At 38.1% G+C, this 16994-nt stretch overlaps 1 protein-coding gene across 1 annotated transcript in view; it reads left to right on the top strand.

Moving 5' to 3' along the window:
- SLC6A2 (solute carrier family 6 member 2) overlaps positions 1-16994 on the top strand; it is a 59862-nt gene that overhangs the window by 20128 nt on the left and 22740 nt on the right. Inside the window, exons 3-5 of the mRNA XM_085234873.1 lie at positions 2777-3014; positions 13333-13471; positions 14131-14265. Coding sequence (XP_085090999.1) covers positions 2777-3014; positions 13333-13471; positions 14131-14265 — 512 coding nt within the window. The remainder of the gene's footprint in view (positions 1-2776; positions 3015-13332; positions 13472-14130; positions 14266-16994) is intronic.

Genomic DNA, 16994 nt, shown 5'->3' with positions numbered 1-16994 from the left:
CGTAAAATCTTTTTGACACAGAGCTATCAGAAATCACTGAAATGAAACCACTCAAGCCTGACTGATCCTAAAAGCTTAAAATTCAGATCGTGTTCATCCCATGACAAAAGCTGAAGAGCTTAACACTGGCAATCCAAACTCAGCATATCCGGTACTTGGATATAGGTTACACTGAGTAAATGTTAAACTTCTTTCTCAAAATAAAGCTCTCCCCTTCCAGGAGGCTAGAATCACAGAATGGGAGAACTGCAGAGGTTGGTTATTTTTTCATATCAGTCAAACCCAAAACTCATAGTAAAATTAGAGATGTAATAAAAGATAAATAGGTGAGCTAATAAAAAAGATGTCCCTAAATTTAAAAATGAGGTCACACAGGTTTGCCTAAGCCTTCTGTAATTCTTTCATGGAGGCAAAATTCATCCCAGCACCCAGGAACCTGCAGCCCTTGCTCAGTCAAAATTCCAGCTGGCCTTGGTTAATGACTTTGGATGACAAAGAGGATTTTGAAAATTTGACTATAAGAACTAGACCGCAAGGATCTGAGTGTTTGAGCCAAACAGCACAGTTCTCTGAAGCAGTCTGTTTGTTGACTTCAGGACTGAAATACAAAGAGAAAGGAAAGTAGAACTTTTTTCATGTACAGGCTTGTTGAAATTCCAGCTGCTTTTTTTTCTGCTTACATATTCAAGGTGGGCTAAAGATACACTACTGTGATTTTTTAATGTTCTTATTACTAGGATGCAGATGAACTGAGTTATATGATTCTTGTAATAAATATTGGATTTTATTTCATCTCAGCACTACTGTAAACTCACTGTTTAAAGTAGTAATTGTTAAAGTTTTGATCAATCTGATAAAGCATGCACACATTTTACTGCTAAATTCATAACGTTTCTGAGTTTTTTTTATGATTTAACTCAACTGAAAAGTACATAGTCAACCCAAATTTATAATGGCTTTCCTAAAATAAAAGCATTGTAGTACTAATTTTAGCTATAAATATTATTGCCATGATCTCCAAGAGCTCTGCTTCTTGTGTGATGCTCTCATAATGCATGTGATTTAAAATATACCCTGTAACCTTTGCAGCACAGCCTTTTCATCTGTACATTTTCCAGAGCCTATTTTAGAGTGTGGGTTGTACAGCGCTGCATTTAAAAAGTCAGACCTAGAAACAGGAGAGCACATTCATTCCTGAACATCCTCATAATTGCAAAGAAGTGGCATTGATAATATAGTATGATAGATGATAGAGTATTTCTGAATCTTGATATGAAATGTCTGTAATTGTCCCCCTGAACAGAGATCATCTAATTTCAGTGCAACTTATTATTCATATTTAGTATTTTACCATTTATATTAACAATTAATTACCCTCTTAGGTGATTTATTTTTCTTTCTTTGTGTTTATTGTAATGTATCACTGGAGTTTGAGTGTTCATGTAAGCACTAAGGATTTCAGGATACAGTTTCATCTTTCTTTTCGCTATCTATGCCCAGTGTTAGGGATGAACAAACTGGTTTATATACTAAAAACCTCCCAAGGAAGAGAAACTTTGGTATGCGGCAGTCTTTGAGCTGCCAACTTCTTCAGTCTGCATCTGTTCCTTATGCAGATTTCGAACCAAGGAAAGCTGTGGGCTAATTCATTGCTTTGTCAGGGAATGTGATAGTTCAAAAATATTCAACTGTTAGGCTTCCAATGCAGTACTTTACCAGAGAAAATAAAAAATGAAAGTTTACACTTATGTGCTTGTGACACTGCTGTGATGGTAGTAATAAAGCAGATGAAGTCTCTACCCATCACACAAAATACAGAGAACCCTGGGATAGGATTCACAGATCAGTCCTGCTCATAGACTAACGGAAGAACAATATTAGCCAAGATAAAAGAAGCTTCCTGAATAATTGTGACAATAAGCTTTTATTCTGCTCTGCCACTAAGTAACAAAGCTTCCACCTAAACTATTAAAAACCATATATTATTTAGAGGAGAAAGCTCTCCCACTTAAGAGACACTCCAAGTACACCTCAACAGTATGCAAAAATACCAAAGAAATGTTTGAAGCATTAGAGGATGCTTAACACTGGGATTCACCAAATGCCCTGCCCAGACTTAGGTTTAAATTTTCTGTGACTTCCATTCTGTAATCCTGGGGATATAGTGATATCTCCAGTTTAGCACAGGTTAGCCCCAAGATTGATATACACTAAGATTTACTCGTATGCTCCAGAACCACCTGTTCCACTCAGTGGAACAGCATAGGCTGTTATGTGCATGTTTTGGATCTAGTCACAAACTGATAGATGCAATCTAGAGAGGAACAATGGTAACGAAACAGGAGGGGAATGCTATCTGATCCAAACAAGCTCAGCATGAGGCATAGAGAAACTTCAGCTTTACTTTTCCAAGAAAAGTTGCCAAGGATTCCGATATGAAGATGAAATGAATTTCACTCCTAACATGGGCTTGCAGTCCTTTGCATTGGAAGAAAAACCCAGTGGAGTTGAGCAAAAGCAAATTTTGACACTGAGCTGCTTAATTTCTTTCTCTGGCAAGACAACTGGATTTCCTAAAGGCCAATCACTTTCCAACTTCATTAATGTAATTACTTGTTTTAAGATCAATGGCGTGCACGTAAACATAAATATATATATATATATGCCTGAGAATCTAAAAAAAATTTGCAATTATGGCTGAGAACTAAACTACAGTGTTTGCATATACTGTTGCATATAAAATGCAATGTATAATCTCATTTTCCTTTGTCTTTAGGTGTAGGCTATGCAGTGATACTCATAGCTCTTTACGTGGGTTTCTACTACAACGTTATCATAGCTTGGTCTCTGTATTATCTATTTTCATCATTCACATTTGAGCTCCCCTGGACGAACTGTGACAACAGTTGGAATAGCCCAAACTGTACAGATCCCAAACTCTTCAACGCGTCAGTGCTTGGCAATGGCACCAAATACTCCAAGTATAAGCTCACTCCTGCTGCTGAATTTTATGAGTAAGTGTTGACTTAACTTTACTATTTATTCAAAATTGTATGTCTAAGAGTGTTTCCACTGGAAGATAAAATAGGTTAGGATCCAGCCTCTAAAATAAGCATCAGAAGACTAAGGTTAAAATGCAATGGTAAAGTTTGATTTATATTCCTGTACGACTAAAACCCTTGCCTCTGCAGGCTTCAGTTTCTCCAGTACAAATGCAGTATTTGCCACAGAGCAACATGGAATTCAACAGAAGTTACAAATCTTTCTTATTATTCCATTTCTGCTCACATCAACTATGCCAGAGCAAGGAAACAGAGCAGTGTTATGAAAAAGACCACTGCAAGCCAAACCAAACTGACTCGAAGCCTTCAAAGCAATCATTGGTTCTCCACTTGCAAAATGTCTCAGAGCAGAGCTCAGCAGTTCAATGAAGTGAGACAAAGCACTGAGCAGGGAGGGGAGTTTTACACAGCTGTAAAAAGATGGACGTTTTCTAATCCCTGAGTGAAGGGGCGTTCTGCAACATGGGCCAAGACAGGCAAAGACACACTCAAATCAAACACTTGAAATCAAAAAGGTATGCATATATCTGTAAAACAATGATGTAAATCTGTGTATAAATAATTACATTGTGGATCCCCAGAGGAAAATGTTATCTGATTAGGAGAAAGAAAAGAGGGTGAGCATCATGCTGATTGAATCAGCTGTTGAATCAATCCCAATAATCAGTCAATATTTTTATGTTGGAAATGAACAAATCTCAAGGCACATATCTGCTGAGCTGTTGAAACAGATGGACACCACTGTTAGCAAAATTAACCTAGTGTGTGTTACAGAACTTGGCTAACAGTAGGTCTGCAGGTCTGAAACATTTGTGGCTGCTTGTTCTTTATTGAAGACAGCACAATAATCAGTAGAGAAACACTGTGGGCAAGGGTGTTGATGCTTTGAAAACAGTAAGGGGATTTGAGTTTAAAGGAACTCACTACAATGACAAATATTGACAGCCAGGAAATCTACTGCCCTTACAAAGACAGTATGCAGTGTGTTCAGAACTTTGTTATAAATTGATCATTTTCAGCAAAAGGCAATATGAATGCCAAGAACATGACTTTAAAATAACTATGAGAAATTATATCAGCATCTTCAAATCAAGAACTTATTATTACAGAACTTCACGTGACCAGCATTTAAAGAAAGGTTTTCTTTATAGTTGTCTTGGGCTTAAGCTTTTTTAAAGCAAAATGCAATCCTCACATTCTTGCTTTTCTCACGACTTAAAGAGCATCTCTGCAATTTCAGTTATCACATCATGGTTGGGGGTGATTTTGTCTTTGTACTGGGTGCTGATGGAATCTGTGCACCATGCTTTACGTTCTACCAATCCATGAAACAGCTGTTTGCAGTTCTGTGTGCATACTGAAACTTGACATATTAGGGTTCTTTCCTTGCCATGAAGCAGAGTCGAGTTACAGTTTTTAAAACGTAAGAATAAAAAGGGAATTTGACATTTCATTGTGATTTGGCTCCTGAATTTTGAGACAGTTCTTAATTCCTTAGGCCTTGTATTCTTTAGTAACTAGATTATATTGCAAAAATGAAAAATTCATGTAACGCAATCTGTGACAGCTGCTTTCCCATCTGTAAAAACAGGGAATCACAAGGGGCATTATGTTATTATCCAGTATTTGGATTAGCTCATTAAGTCCAGCTGTAAAGCTCAGGTGTGGACCCATGCTTGCGCAGCTTCAGTGTGTTCAGATCCAACTATGAAAAGACAACCCAGTTCAGAAAACAGTGTTTCATCTTATATCCAATAACTGCCCTTGCAGTCCTTTTGCAGCAGCCAGAGCAGATCTTCTGACTGCAAAGTTTCATGTTGAATGCAATGGAGTTAGGAAATAGGAGTAATGATGTAATGTTAAATTTGCATCAATTTAGCACATTTACAAAATAATGCACTGCTGTTGGATGTAGAGCTCAAGTAGAGGTCTGACTGGTTATATTCCCTCTGAAAACCCCTTTAAGTAAAGTTCAAATATTCCCTTAAAAATATGAAGTGCCCTTACACTCTCTTGCACTACTGCTTGAACTGCTTCTGAACTTGACCCAATTGTTTACATAGGAATTACACCTGGTTTTCCTTGCTAGATAGCCATAAGACACTTCTTAATTCTCCTTCTAGGTTTAGGTTACATCAAGAATATATACAAACTTATGTAAACAGGGAGACCTGAAACACCAAACATCTCTTTTGCGGTGGGAGAATGACTGAAAAGAGGTATTTCCAAAACAAGCCACAAGCATACAGCTGATGTGGTTTCACTTAGAGAGAAGCAGATACTTGTTCTCTATTCAGGACATAAGTCCTTCACAGTGCAAAGCTGGCAAAAAATTCCTAAAACCACCCAGCTGATAGAGCTGACTCTCCTATCTCTACCTCCACTGCACAGAAAAAACTGTAGGAAGAAGTGGGAGTGCTGTGCTGTGACATTACTGTGGTACTTCTAGAAAGGCGCCACTAAGCTCCACAGAAATATGCTAATCCTCACTGCTTGTACCGAGACAGAGAAGGGAAAACTTACTAAGGATCTAGGCCAAATCTTTCAGCTGTCCAGTGCTTGGCAGGGAGGGAGAGCAGGAAGAAATCACTAAGCCGCAGACTTGGAAGAAATCACTTCAAATCGTAATTCCCATGTCAAGGCATGACACAGGCACTCTGGCAAACTTGATTTTTGTTTTCAAGCCTCAGGAGTTGGGCAATAACTTGGGCTGAAGTGGTCCTACCCTTATGCTTTCTAGAGAGTATTTCATTTCACTGTCTGGTTTCAGTTATTCAGGCTCAATTCAGGCCAAGTTGTCATTGACGTCAATGGGTCGCTTGCTTAAAGCAGGAATACAGGAGGGAATGGGACCTCTACAATACCTCATTAGTGATGGTTAAAGTGAATTATAAGGCACATGCACACTGCAAAATTAACTAAGCAAACACTCCAAAATCTGGCAGTGCCCTTCTGCTCATATTTAGTCATAAGTCCAGGAACAAAAAGTCAGTTCCACATTTCTTTGGAGATGTGCTGATTACTTCCCTTTTGTGGCTTGGAATTAAACACAATGCAGAGGACATTCTATCCATTCAACATATGTTAAAATGGTTCATTAAAAACATTTATTTGGAAGAACAGAAGTCCATCTCTCAAAAAAGGAAAAAGCTCCTCTATCTATTCCATAGCACTCCCTTTAAATATTTAATCTGAATTTGGGAATACTTTATTTTTGTTCTCTCCATCTTTGTGCCTGGAAAGAGTTGGTTTCCATCTTGCTTTCATTTATGCTGAAAATCAAAAAACACCAGTTTGGAGGAACAAAAGCACTGCTCTTCTCATAAGGCCCTGTGCCTGTAAAAAAAAAATTTGTACCTCTAGGAACGAATCTCGACAGTTTTTTAAACAAAATAGTAAAATTATCAACAAATCCATTGAGCTACAGCTATTTCCTTCTGATACTGCTTTTCCCAGAGCTGTAACCCATTCTTTCTGTATAAGAAATAAAACACATTTTAATAGGGACATTTTCCCACCAGATTCAGTAAAGGAAATCAGCAGAACTCAGAAGTCTGCCCAGCAGAGTTTACTTGCAAAAAGGCTATCTGTGAACAAGGAATGAGCAGAGCATTGAGTTGCAGCAGTCCACATCTATCATATCTATACACAGTAATTTATGAGGAGGATATGAACCAACAATACCCTCCAAAAATCCTCACTTTATAAAGTAAAGGCCACTTTTTTGTAAGAGGCTTGTGCTGTGGGGTACAAGCCTTCACAGCAAATACCACCACAGACTGACTGAAGCTCCACATGGTTCTATGACATAGCAAACAGAGTGACACCAACCTTCCCCATGCAAACAACTGTGAACCTGCCCAAAAGAGAGAAAACACCAGCTCAACTGTAAGCATAGGGAATTGTGTTTGCAAATAAAAACTGAATCAGACAAGATGACTTAATAAGAGGAGATATTTAGGAAATGTTTGAATGTCTTGTTTGCAGTTTCATAGTTTGAGATTTCCATATGTGCATGCCTGCACATCATGTATTATTGACTTTTTGACTGCAGAATGTTTTTGAACTCAACTAAGTAAATTAATAATCTTTTTCTTTTTGGCTCAGTATACAGAAATTTTTGGTTGAAAGTATTTATGCACTCAGCTATTCCAAAAATATTTACATGTGCAGCTTTGAAATTTGCTTTTCATGTATGCTCACATCTCCACGTTTGCTGGCCATTTACTTACACAAAGAGAAAAGAAATGAAATGTGAGTGCAGTGAAAATCCACATGGGTACACATGTTCTTAGGTTTTGGACAGCTTTATGGAAATGATTCCTAACCCACAACAAGCCATCTTATAACAAGTTCAGAAGACTGGAGAAATAACAACTTTGCCAAGCTAACTTTTCCAGAGTTTTCATGAGCACACACATCAGGAGCAGCAAATTACACTGCAGGCATAACAGCCTGCTTTGTGCTAACTTGCAGGAATAATTTAACTGCTTATCTCTACACAGAATTCTTTGTAGTTTGGTAGCATTACCAGGCTCTGAGCAATCATTACAGAGGCCGGGGGCACTGCTACAGCACCTCTCCTGGGCTACCTTGCATTTGAAATCCTGGCAAGTCAAGGCAACACGTCTTGTGCTCAAGGCAAAGCCAGCAGAAGTGCCACACATGGCTTTTTGCCCCACAGGTACAGCACAGGGATCCCAACCCACAGGTAACCAGCTCCAGTCCCCTGCCCCACACAGCTGTGCACGTACAGCTTGTGTGCAACTGCTGTGGAAACAGCATGGCAGTAAAAGCATGCTGCATCTGCACCAGGAGCCTGGCAAACTGTGCAAAATACCCCATCCAATGCTACTTTATCCAGGGAAAAGAAACAACTGTATTTTATACCCTGAAGGAAACTAGCAGTGAGGACAACTGAACCGTGGTTGCACAAATGTATAAATGCAAGAAATGCATATAAGAGAGCCTTCTAAATGAGTACAATTATCATGCCTCAAATTGCTTTCTAAATTGAGTATGTAATTTAATTTCTATAGATTGCTCTCTGTATACACTGTCAGTGCTTTAACATCTTCAGTCTACAATTTGCATTAAATTTTAAATCATAAAAGTTAGTCTAACTGCCCAGATAGGGAACAGAACTCAGAAGATCAGTTCTGTATCTATTTATTTTTCTTTATCAATTTCCTCAGTATTCATTCTATGAGAACCAGTTGAGCTTGATCCCCCCATAAGTGAATACTAACTTGAAGAAGTACTTGGCTAACTCCCTAAATCTTATTTTTGAAAGCCACAGTACATTTGTTTTGCATTCACTTACCGTCTCCTCCAAAACTGAGGATTAACAGTCATTTCTCAGAGACAACTCTGCACTCAGAAGTGATGTTTACAAACACTAAAATCAAACAGATTTGTTTCTAATAAAAGCTTTCTGTTGGAAAAATTTCAGTTTGTTGGATTGTAAATCTGTTAGTTAAATAATTAGTTAGATAAATTGATTACATTTTTCCATCTAAAATCTGATACAAACCATCTAGAAATTGTTTGGATGAATGACCCTTCGATAGATCACATCAAATTTGAGTAAATTACTTTTACATTACATTTTTAAAAAAAGACTGTCTGAGCCCATAGAGTTGTGTGGTCATATTAGTATTGGAAAAATAAAATTATAATTGATTTGAGATTGGAAAAGCAAGGCTTACTCCAAGATCTTTAACTTCACCTTTTTGGATAAAAATGTACTAAATTTCTAAAACAGCCATTGAAATCTCCCCAGGGATGAGTTACAAAAATGTTTCCTTAGAAAATTTTTAGAAAGAACCAATCTGACAAAATCTGGGAGAATTCAACACCTAGAGCTCTTACCATCTCTTTTCTGGGTATGGGTTAATGTTTTGAAGTGAAAAAAAATGAAGAATTTTCAGACCAAGACCCTTAGCATTTCTTTTTCTTTTATGTCATTCCTTCCCTATACACATCTTTGACCATATCCCTAAAGAGTAAGTTCTCACTGTGGAGACAAAGGAAAGGGCTATAGTAACGGGAACACTAGGACACAGGTTTGTGTCACAAGCTGTTACTAGAGTTGTGACTCCTCCAGTTACTGAGTCTGAGCAGCTGCCCTTGCCTCCCCTATAACCTCTCTTATGTAGTTTTTATATGTGAGCACCCAACAGATGGGCTTCCTGTTGGCTCTCTAACACCACATTAAAGAGGAACCAAGTGCTACACAGAGACATAACGAAAAACAGTGATCCAGCAAACAATTTGTCATTTGCTGATTTCAGTAGAGGTGAACTTGTTCCCTTTGGCTGATTGTGGGAAGGAAGGAGGGCAAGAACTGGTGCCAGAGTTATGGACTGACTTGCGGAATCTTCCCAGCAGGGAGCACTGGGAAAGGAAGGACCAGCATAAATCTTCTGGAGAGAGAAATCGGAATCTCTGAATGCAGCTTCAAACTGAAATGACTTTATATTCCTGCTCCTCTTGCAATTAGGCAGACAGACTCTTGGGACCTATATTTACAGTCTCAAAGTCATTGCAAATGTAATTTACAGTCCCTTACATGGAAAGTAGTCTTGGCATAAATCAGGCTCCTGTGCACAAATGGCTGATAAAATTAATTTCTTATTAGCTCCTCTTTTATTTAGCTCAGCACAATATGTTCCTGTTCTACTTTCAATCAGTTCATCTCTTAGTGTCTATTCTCCATCCCTCCTCATAATATTTTGTCATCCTTTTTGCATATTTTTCTCACCTATTTTCACTTTTTTTTTCAATAATAAAGATCTCCAGACAAAATATTAATTATCTATATTTTATTGCCTCTAATTGTTGCCTTCTCTCTGACTCAGAGCCATGACTTTTGAGTTTATTTTATTAGATGTGGACAAAATCTCTATACTTAGAAAACAAGAATCATTCTCAGTAGTTTTGAGCACAATTTAAAGCAAATGACAGAAAACTGATACCAAGTGCTGCATCTCTCCTGGTTCCCTGATGCAGGGATTTAAGAGATCCCTTTATGCTACTTTGCCTGTGACATGTACACATCTTTACAGCACAGGGAAATGGGATAATTCTGCAGTACGACAACTTCAGTATAGGAATGGATGTGGCATCTTGCATTATGCTGCTGTAATATCAACAGGTTGAACTTGGATGTTTCAAGCTCAAAGCTTTATGAATGGAGAATCTTGCAGTACCGCTTGCTTCCCATTTTCTTCTTTGTGGCCATTGAAAGGGAAGTGACTGAGTATAATCTAAAGGAGCCAGGCAGGAATCTATCATTCCACATGCTTTAGGAGAAACAGAGTAAAAGCAGCCTCAGCTGCTCCTGAAATAGAGTACTACTTAATGGGAAACAGGATTAATTGAGGCATAATTGAGCTGCTAACTGGATTTTTGATAGCATTGCTGATGTATGGTAACTTTATGAACACGATGAATGCTAAACTCTTTTCAGGTTTGCCCTTGTTCAAAAAATGACTGTTTTTCAAAGTACATTCCAAAGCTATCCTTCAAGCCAAGAAAGTCTAGTCTAATAGTTTGACTGCTGTTTCTCCTCTCCATCAGATGTCAGCACATCTGATTCCAAATCACAGTCTAGCTACTAGATCTCTTGCTTTTTGCTGCAGCTGGAACCCAAATGTAGCCTCTAATTGGTAAACACTCATGAATTGCTTCCCAGCAACCTTCAGAAATGGCATTTTTCCGAAAGTTTGTAGGACTTAAGAGGTCAGAAAGAAAAAAAAAATGTAAAGGAAGAGGAAGCAAAATCCACCAGGATTCCATCTCAGAAACAGCAGTAGTCTATGAAGATTTCCTTGGTTAGCTGCTCAGTTACACAGCTGTTTTAATTGGCTACATAATATTTTTTCTCTTCCTATTTTAAGATCCCTTACCCTGATTAAGGGAGCAGAACTCCTGGTTTGGAGACGCTCCTGAAAATCCTGGGAATCCCACAGTTGAAGTGGCAGTTCTGTCAAGTGTTCTTAACAGCAAGACATTGCTAGCTGCTCCTTGGAAAGCAAATAGAAGGAAGCAGTCTTCTTTTAAAATTCAGAAAAATGTTTAGGCGGGAAGAATAAAAGGTTAAGTGGACACAAAGAATGCAAGTTCAGGTTCTGTTTTCTAAAGGTTCATCTGCACTTTGTAATCCAAAGGACTTTCTTTATAGCATCCAACTATAATAATGGTAATAGTATAACTGTGACAGCACAGACTGCACAATTTCTCCCAGTCTCTGGACAAATTTTCTTATCTGAATCTGTGATGCTCTTCCCAACTGTATTTTTAACACTGCTCAAACTGGTAAGTTTAGAACAGAATCAAGCATTTCTATCCAGAATCCATTCACACCTCTGGATTCCCATGAAAACACACTCTACTAGCAGAAATGTGAATAGCTTCCATTCTCCCTCTAAGGAAAAGCTGAATTAGATCCACCTACCAGTTTACGTTTAATGATTTTTTTTTAATGAGATATCAAAAAATCTAGCTCTGATCATTTTGCAGTTTCCACAGATAACAGCTGAGGACTTAGCTATTCAGTTTATATAATAAGAGTTAAACTCATCTCATACATTCTTTCTAAATAGGAAGGTTCTTTGAATATATGTCACAGACAGTCATTACCCTTTTAACGCCTGACATGTAATTATCCTTATAGTGCCACAGGAATCAAGCAGCTGCTTACTTTAGAAGGATGCTTTTAAAAAGAATCTTTTATTCAATTGAGGATGTAGAATAGCAACAGTCCAAGAATACAGTATTTCCTACAGAACAGAGCTACAGAAGCAGAAACTGTTAAGTTCTTGGCTGATTACATCTAGATACCTTTGGTATGAAAATGGAATTATATGCTGCACTTGTAGATTACTAAATGGGTTGTATCAGTGGGCCTTTATTTTCCCGGCATGTTTCTACAGTTAAATTAGTATAGACTTATTCAGTTTTCCCTCACTTAAGTTGACACAGATTGGCTCTGCCTCAGAGTTCTATCTGACTCATCTCTGGCCTGATAAGACAAGTGCTGAAGATAACTCTGATGTACCAGCTAGCTAGTAAGAGAATGTATGCACTGATAGCGGGGCAGGAATTGACTCGTCAGGCTTTACTATCCACATGTCTACAGTCACACAGGGCAAATCACTCAGTATTTCAGTTTCTCCAAAATGCACTTATCTTGTATGTATCAAGCTCCTTCACTGGTAGGGGATTCATCAAGTTCAGTCTTTTATCACAGTGTCGATTGAGGTCAACTATTTTATTCAAGCAGTACATAGCAAATAAAGGCAATAGAGAAAGAGGAGGAGAAAGATAGAAAGATCACAATTATTTGTTCTGAATGGACACTAAAAGACTAAGAAATTGCATCCCCAAGCCAACATCCCATAGAACTGTTCCAGAACCAGGAGTTGGCTTTGCAGTTTCTCCCTGGTACAGGACTCCAAACACAATGCCATTCCTCCTCGCAAATTTCAGCCTTAAGTGAAATATTTCTATGTAGATCTGAACAAGCAACACGACCCCTCAGCAGCACAGAACAGATGGGAGGAAGGGAGATTCATGGCAACATTCGCCCACATCCCTCTGTCTTGTGCACACAGTGTGTTTCGACAATTCTAATGGTAGACGTCACCAGTCCTTGGGAGAAATACTCTTTCCTACACAACTTTTTGTTGATCTCAAAAGAATTACTCTACTCTGCTAAGCAACAGAATTTCTTCTGATATTTTCCCACTATCTCAACGAACAACAAAGAGTTCTATATCCATTTTGAATTCACCAATTGTTGCTTTTCCTATCCAACCACTTTTCCCATTTGCAGCCTCACAGAAACTCATTCCATCAGAAACTCATTGCCCATGGTGCAAGTAAGCTAGCTGCTTGCTTATCTAGAGTCACAGAACAATTTAAGTTGAAAGAGATGTCTGAGGGATATCTAATACAACTTCAAAAGTAAATCAGCCTATTCAGGCTCTTTACTGGCCAAGTTTTAAAATTTCCAAGGACAGAAATTCTACAGCCTCTCTGGGCATCTGCTCAGTGCTCAAGGAAACTAGAAGATAATGAATGACACTTCCAAAAAGTGAGAAGCAGCACAACGTATGGCTTCACAAAAAAAATCATTAACTGCTAGCAGTATCTGAAGGGCAGCTCCTAGCACAGTGCAGCATCCATTTCCACTGCCCACAGGATGGGATAGATAAGCCCTTTTCCCCCAGTGACTTGGCTTTGTTTCTGTGTATCTGGTATGCAGGCGAGGAGTTCTGCACCTGCATGAAAGCCGTGGAATCCACGACCTTGGCTTGCCTCGCTGGCAACTTTCCCTCTGCCTCTTGGTGGTGGTAATCATTCTTTTCTTTAGTCTGTGGAAAGGAGTGAAGACTTCAGGAAAGGTAGAGATAATATTGTCCTTCTATCTCAACTACATTCTTTGTCTCCTTTAAGAAGTGTCCTTATTTTAGGAACAAAAGACTAAATCACTGCATCTGAGGGGTCCTCAGGGACTAAACCGTGCAAGAGGCCTTCATATGTGTGCAGTGGAAGTACACAATCCAGATTCAGCCTTTATTTTATCTACAGATTCTACTTGCATGATGTTTTGACTGGAAATTTTACTAGCATATTTTCAATTCTGCACTGGTGGTCTCAATCCAGAAAATACCTTGAAAGACACAGATGCTTTAAATTGTCTGATGTACGTCCCATTCTTAGCCAGATGTGCTGATGTTTTCATGCTTTGTTGTCACATAAAATGCCATGAGAAGAAAAATAAATGCCTAATAAAAGGAATTTGAAGCTTTTCTGATATCTCTTCAGAAAACACCTCACCAGAAATCCTGGGGTTAGATTTTCATTAAAGTATCACCCAATAGCATCAGGCAGTGACGGCAGACCCTTCATTATTCTTTACGTGTTTCCTCCAGGGCATACTATAAAGAGCTTCTCCATAGAACTGAATGGACAAAACCAAGAAAGCACCAGCTGTATTTTTCACACGTTCTTAAATCTTCTGTAACAGCTTATTAACCTTTAGGATCTCTGTTGTCTGCAGGTTGTATGGATAACAGCCACTTTGCCTTACGTTGTATTATTTGTCTTGTTAATACATGGAATAACCCTGCCTGGCGCATACAATGGAATAAATGCATATCTACATATAGATTTCAGAAGATTAAAAGAAGCCACAGTAAGTGTACTCTTCTGCTCTCATTCTATATTATGAAACTTGTTACCGCTGTTACTAAACTGAAATTATTAGATCTAAATTCTGGAAATAATACAGCTTCATTTCTGCTTTTGAATAAGCATCCCCACTATTTCCAGTAGTCTGAATTCACAGCATCCTCCATGACAGAAGTACCTTAGCCTGAATTCAAACTGTGATGATCACTAAGAACCTGCACAAGGGCAGTTTCAGCTGCACTTGTCCCTTGAGAAGTCCACTCTTTGACTGTGCACCCTGTAAATAACTCAAAAATGTATTGCACGTGAAAATTGAATTACAAAAAAATCAGCTCTCTAAAGACTGAGAATTACTTCAAAAAGAAAATTTGCTTTTTGAATCACTTTGCAAAACATTAACCTGGCAAACAAAAATCCAGGCCTATAAGCACTATAATAAATATACTAAGTCAGGGTATTAACTCACCTAATCATTATCATTCTTATAAAGGACACATTCAATAGCATGGTGTTCTCATCTTTCTATAGAAAGTACTGTACATTTCACTGTATCACTTAATACTGTGTCATTCTCATGAAATCCACCCAAACCAACTCAATTTGTGGAGTACCTTGAAAGTACAAATTATTTCATCCATTGTAAGGCAAGACCCAAGTATAGTCATTAACAGATGAAATTGTCAGCATTTCAGACTAACAGAGAACGATGATCTGGTGAGTACAGGTAGATCTTCCCACAGTCCTATTCTAAAAATAACACTGTGTCTGAGAAACAACTCAATATCTCTGTGGATAAGACCATTCAAACAGATACAAAACTGAAAAACAAGAATGTGGTTCTACTAGTAGGAAATGAACTGTCTTGAAAATTGAAAAGCTCTTAAGAGATGTCTATGTAGTCTATGCATAGTTTAACTGTATGTTTCCTATACATTCTATCTTGATTTTTTTATATTTTAAGTACTGCTGAGAAAAACATCACACATTCTGAATGTCCATGGAGCATCAGCTCTGAATCTAGGCCTCCATACTTACAGCTGTCTTCTGTGTTTGGAAGGATACTTCTGTGCACTGCTGTTTCTTGTCTTAACGTTTTTGCAGCTGCTGTTTGGCTGACCTGAAACGTATTTGTTGCTATGATGTTTTCAGATAGCTTAAAAAAAAAAAAAAAATTGCTCTAGAATAAGAGACTGAAGATCAGTTATAAGAGAAGTTTCCAAAACTGCTTATCATGTCAGCCTCCCCTGCTGGCCCACAGAGCCATCTGCTGCAGTACTGGATTTGCATGTTTGATCTTTGTGCTCAGCCCCAAAGAACAGGCACTTGCTTTGGTTCCGTGTCAGTATTTCCCTGATTCTCATTTATGATTTCTTTCTACCAAATGACAAACCCCCCCCCCCAAAAAAAAGTCATAGTGACGACCTGCAGCAGTCTTTGCCAATGCTCCTGCACAAGGCACTAAAGCATCCTGCAAATGATCCATGTCAAGGCCCTCTCATTTTCCAAGACCACGTACTGAACAGCAGTGAGAATGCCCTAAGACACCTGAGTTCTCAGTGATATTGAACCCACAAATGGTCTCTTATAAAGAGAAAAAGATATTCCCCTGAGGACCTCTTTGTTAGACCAATGCTTAATAACATTCCTGGCTGAAACTCTGAGAGCTGTAAAAATCCCAGTAATCATCCGCAGTGCATGAAAGGATACAATAAACGTTTGTGTAGAAGGGCAGCTACATTTCTGTTCTGCTAAAGGAATCAGGGTTAAGTATGGAGTGAAATCAGACATTGAGAAGCAAGTACTCTCTCTTTCATAAACCTTAACAAGTCTTCTGAAGAATATAATGCATCTGGAGGTGCACAAATTGCTTCTTAGCTACAGTAATTCTTTAAATCCACGTACACAAGAAAATAATGTGCATTTAAATATAGACTAGTATAAACACAAAGAAAGCTGGGAAGACTGACGACAGTCAACTGTAAAATGTTTGATATATATTTTCATTTCCAGAGCATATATGAACAGTATCTTGCTGTAAAATGTTTTAATATTAATCAATCAGAAGACATTCAGCACAGACTATGGACATAAACTGCAGAAGAACCAGTCCCAGTGATCAGCTTCTATCTCACTTCATTACAACAAAGATGCTTTGCATTTAGTCTTAGTCCTAATAGAATTTCTAGTTTCTGTTCTTTTTTCCATTTAGGTTGATCTTCCTAGTAGGTGATTAGGAAACAGGAAATTACGAGCGAAGACTTTTACTGGGCAACTAAACTGTGAAACTCCTTTGATAGACACCTGCTGATCTCTTACTTGCATCAACAGGACTTACACAGAGACTTAACAGTGCTTGAATAGTAAGAGAGGGGAAGTAAGATGAGTACAACTTCATTGGCAAGACACAGAGGAGCCACTAGTAACAAATGCCTTGTGATGGTAGCACACAGATATAAATATAACTTAGGAAAAAAAAATATTTAAAAAAATTCAGGCATACAATTTATGGAAAGTGCTTTCTGGAAAAAAAAAAAAGAAGAAGAAAAAAATACAGGAATTTTTACATTTCTTCTGCTTTCTCATCCACAAAAACGCTCTTTGAAGAGTGCAATCCTATTTGATCGCCATGTTTGTGTGGAGGCAGAACATTAAGGTATAGCTGGGTATAAGAGGAATGAGCAAGGAATTCATTTTACAGGATTACATTCCTATTTAGTAAAAAATCCATGATCT

This window comes from Meleagris gallopavo, chromosome 13 (genome assembly GCF_905368555.1).
Source record: "Meleagris gallopavo chromosome 13, MGAL_WU_HG_1.1, whole genome shotgun sequence".
Taxonomy (NCBI): domain Eukaryota; kingdom Metazoa; phylum Chordata; class Aves; order Galliformes; family Phasianidae; genus Meleagris; species Meleagris gallopavo.
The sequence above is the reverse complement of the archived record's forward strand: the minus strand, read 5'-3'. Positions and strand labels throughout refer to the sequence as shown.